We start from the raw sequence: 3,524 nt of genomic DNA, 5'->3' as shown, positions 1-3,524 counted from the left end.
CTATACATGTATGTAGTTTATAGGTAGTTTACTATACATGTATGTAGTTTATAGGTAGCTGGAAATACTTGGGAGGGAAAAGCTGTTAAATAATGCCCTTTTGTTTGTCACTTTCTATAGTTTCCTATATATTCTTTTCAAACTTAGTTTTATGAAATGTCCAAATTCAAACAGAGAATGACTCTGGTCTACCTGGTGGTCAGACCTCACCTGCAGCACCGTTTTGTTCGGGGACGCAGGATAGGCGAAACTGAGTTGGCGGAAGCTGATGTTTCCCGTCAGCTGATCAGGTTTGAGTGTTCCCGCCGTGCTGACCTGAGGTTTTCGGTCCAGGTACTCAAACACTTTCCCAGCAGCCCCTACCGAGTTCAGCATGTCGCCAAAGATGTAGGCGAGTGTCTGGAAGATGGCAGTCATAACACTGATTAATTGATAACACGTGTTTTCATTTATGGAGTCAGAGCAGCAGTATGTCAAATGGAAATATGTTTGCAAGCACACATATGTTTAGTTTTGCTTAAAAGCTATGAGCCAATGGGATATCCTTCCTGAGAAAAATGAAAGCTTCATACTTTACTCTTCTTTTGAAAGCAATCTCAAAATATTTCTTTCTTCTTTCTATTATCTTTTAACAGTGAGTAAAGTGTATGTGTGTGCTTATTAAAACAGAGCAGCTGCATACCCTGATGTTGTCTCCCAGGTCTGATTGGTAGAGGATGAAGGAAACCAGGTTGCCAGTTGTCATCTGTCCACTCTGGATGAACAGCCTGCCGTAGTATAACATTAAGACCTGCATGGCCAACCCTGTTATCTATAGACACCCAGGCACACACCGGGGAATAGAAACTGTTAAAATGGGATTATAAGCATTGAAATGATCAACACTAGGCTCTATGAATAAAAGATCTTTTTTAAATCTACCATCTAAATTACAAACTTCTCACCCTCCGTGCGAGTAGGTAAACAGCCCTGACAGTGTCCCGACGGGTCTTGATATTGTGTGTGTCCATCAAGCGGTCATCATAGCGACGGGCCTCGTGTTTTTCTGAGTTAAAGCTCCGGACCACATGGATACCAGACAACACCTCATTCGCGACTTCATTTGCCACGGCCATTGAGTCCTGCACCGCCAGGGTGAGCCGCTAAGGAAGGAATAAAAAGGACAATTCTTTTATTCTTCTATTTTACTACCTCAGCTAATTTTGTATAAGGGCAAACTCAAGCCCTGTACATTGGGGACAAGAAAAAAACAACACTTTAATCTGATTAAACGTCTAAAATCCATATGCAAAATCACTTTAAATTGTTTCATCAGTTAAAATGCCTGAAAGAGTATCTTGGTAATGGACATCATATAGGCCTACATGTGAATCTGCGTTTTACCTGGTAGTGTGTGTCGTAGATGTTCTGAATGAGGCCAGTGATGGGCGTCTCCATTAATACGAGGAAGGTGAGCTTCCATGACAGATTCATCATCAGGGAGATCATGCCCAGCGTCTTGATGAATGTCCTCAGCAGCACATTGACGTTCAGACACACTGTTCTTCCCATCAAGTTGGTGTCTTTAGACAACCTGGACGTGATTTCACCTACACAAAAAAAAGAATAGAAATGATCATCTGTCCAGGAAGTCCTGTCCTGTTACATCCTCGTACGTCCTGCTATAATCTGTCCTTTTTTAGTTTATCTTCTCTTGTCTTGTTTTGTATCGTTGTTTAGTTTGATCTATATTGTCCAATCTGACCTTCCCTGTCATTATGAATACAGAGTATTTGCACGTTATACAATAAGAGCCTTACCTGTCTTTGTGGTCTCAAAGAATCCAATTTCCTGTTTGGTCAAAGCCCCGAACAGCTTGACTTTCACTCTGCATGTGTAGCCACTGATGGCACAGAGTAGGAGACCCCCCCTGCAGCCTGCACTCACAGAGCTGATAAACCAACCAAAGAGAGAGTCAGTTAGAGATCAGCTGTCAGCCACAGACACATGCTGGAGGGGGAATGTGAAGGTGAAAAACACGACCCCATACCTTCCCAGAGAGTACAGGCCCATGAAGAGGAGTGCAGATATGAATTCATTTGGTTGGTACTGACTGCTGAGGATGTCGATGACTCTCCCAGTGTAAAACGGGATGAACATTTCACCTGAGAAGAGAAACACAGATACACAATCAGACACACACAGAGAAATGAAAATACATCAGCCTTGAATATCAACATATGGTTGTCATCTTTGTGAATGTGGTCCTGTGTATCCCAAGAGCAGAGTAGCAACTGTTCCAAGGCTAGATAGATAGATAGATAGATAGATAGATAGATAGATAGATAGATAGATAGATAGATAGATAGAGCAGACATTTTGACTTGTCATAGAAAAAGCACAGCTGAAATTGAGAACCTTAATGATGGCTCAATTCCATCAAGTGTCCCAGTAAGCTATTTTAGTGAGTGACATAGACCGTTAATATTATATATACAGTCTATGGTGAGTGAGCATGCGCAATACCAAGGCCTCTCCTAAGTGGAATGCAGCCATCAATTATGGTTTTGAATACACCTGTACTTTTTCTGCTATGACATGTCAACATGTCTGCCGTGAAAAAGGTCTATAACAATCTGTTTAGCAGCTCTTCAGCAGTGTGCACGACAAATTGATAAATAGAACAAAGTTAAGTAAACAGAACAAAGACAAATAGAGAAAATGTGAAAAAAACTAAATATAAACACGTTTCTTAAATAGTTAAACACAAGTAAAGCAATTATTTTCAGGCTGGAGTTTGTATTACAATATTTAGACTCAAATATAAAAAGAAAAATGCAAATGATAAACTTGACACTGACAGCTGCTTTCAGTAATGATGTTGATAATTGACAATTAGCAATCCATTTCCTTAGCATCTAGTTACTATTGAATTCATCATCATCATCTTCATCATCTTCACCATCATCATCACTTACACAAAACAGCGAGCGTCAGGAACAGCAGCCCTCCAAGCAGCAGTAGCCAGTCGGGTCTGTACAGGTGGAGGACTCTCATAAACAGCACTCTGGCTTTCTGCTTCTTCTCTTTCCCGGCGGCCGCATCCTCGGTGTCCGGGATGGTGACTTCCCAAAACAGCGCACCGGCTAGCGCCGCTCCGGTACACAGCAGCCAGCAGCGCACATCCGCCAACATGCCGCATTGTGTCTCCTCACGGTACAGAGCTTTGGCTCCGGTCTCAAACACCGCGGGCAGCAGACTGTGCGCCGTTAAAACCCGAATCAGCACCGGGTTGAGGTCTCCGAGGATGAGCAGGGTCAGAGCAGTGAGTGCCAAACACCGGAGAGCCGCAGAAACCCAGAGACGCGCAAGATGTCCAAACACGCTGTGCGTCACTACACATCCCGATGCGTAAAACAAGCAAAGGTCGACGCAAACTGCTACAATTAAAGCAACTGCTCTACGGGTTACTGAAGTTGTATTGCCTGCCATTTCTCAGCAACTCTCGTCCTTATATGACCTGCTCTGTCACCTCGAGACCAGTG

General features: G+C 43.0%; 1 protein-coding gene across 1 annotated transcript in view; it reads right to left on the bottom strand.

Moving 5' to 3' along the window:
• tap2a (transporter associated with antigen processing, subunit type a) overlaps positions 1 to 3,518 on the bottom strand; it is a gene marked incomplete in the record, with an annotated part of 20,800 nt that extends 17,282 nt beyond the window's left edge. The window contains 7 exon segments of the mRNA XM_032536095.1: positions 211 to 399; positions 683 to 811; positions 945 to 1,142; positions 1,384 to 1,589; positions 1,800 to 1,930; positions 2,030 to 2,144; positions 2,958 to 3,518. Of these exon segments, the coding sequence (XP_032391986.1) occupies positions 211 to 399; positions 683 to 811; positions 945 to 1,142; positions 1,384 to 1,589; positions 1,800 to 1,930; positions 2,030 to 2,144; positions 2,958 to 3,471 (1,482 nt within the window).
• Between the last annotated feature and the right edge of the window lie 6 nt (positions 3,519 to 3,524).

Source organism: Etheostoma spectabile, chromosome 14, assembly GCF_008692095.1.
Source record: "Etheostoma spectabile isolate EspeVRDwgs_2016 chromosome 14, UIUC_Espe_1.0, whole genome shotgun sequence".
Taxonomy (NCBI): Eukaryota; Metazoa; Chordata; class Actinopteri; order Perciformes; family Percidae; genus Etheostoma; species Etheostoma spectabile.
This window is presented reverse-complemented; position numbering and strand designations above follow the sequence as displayed.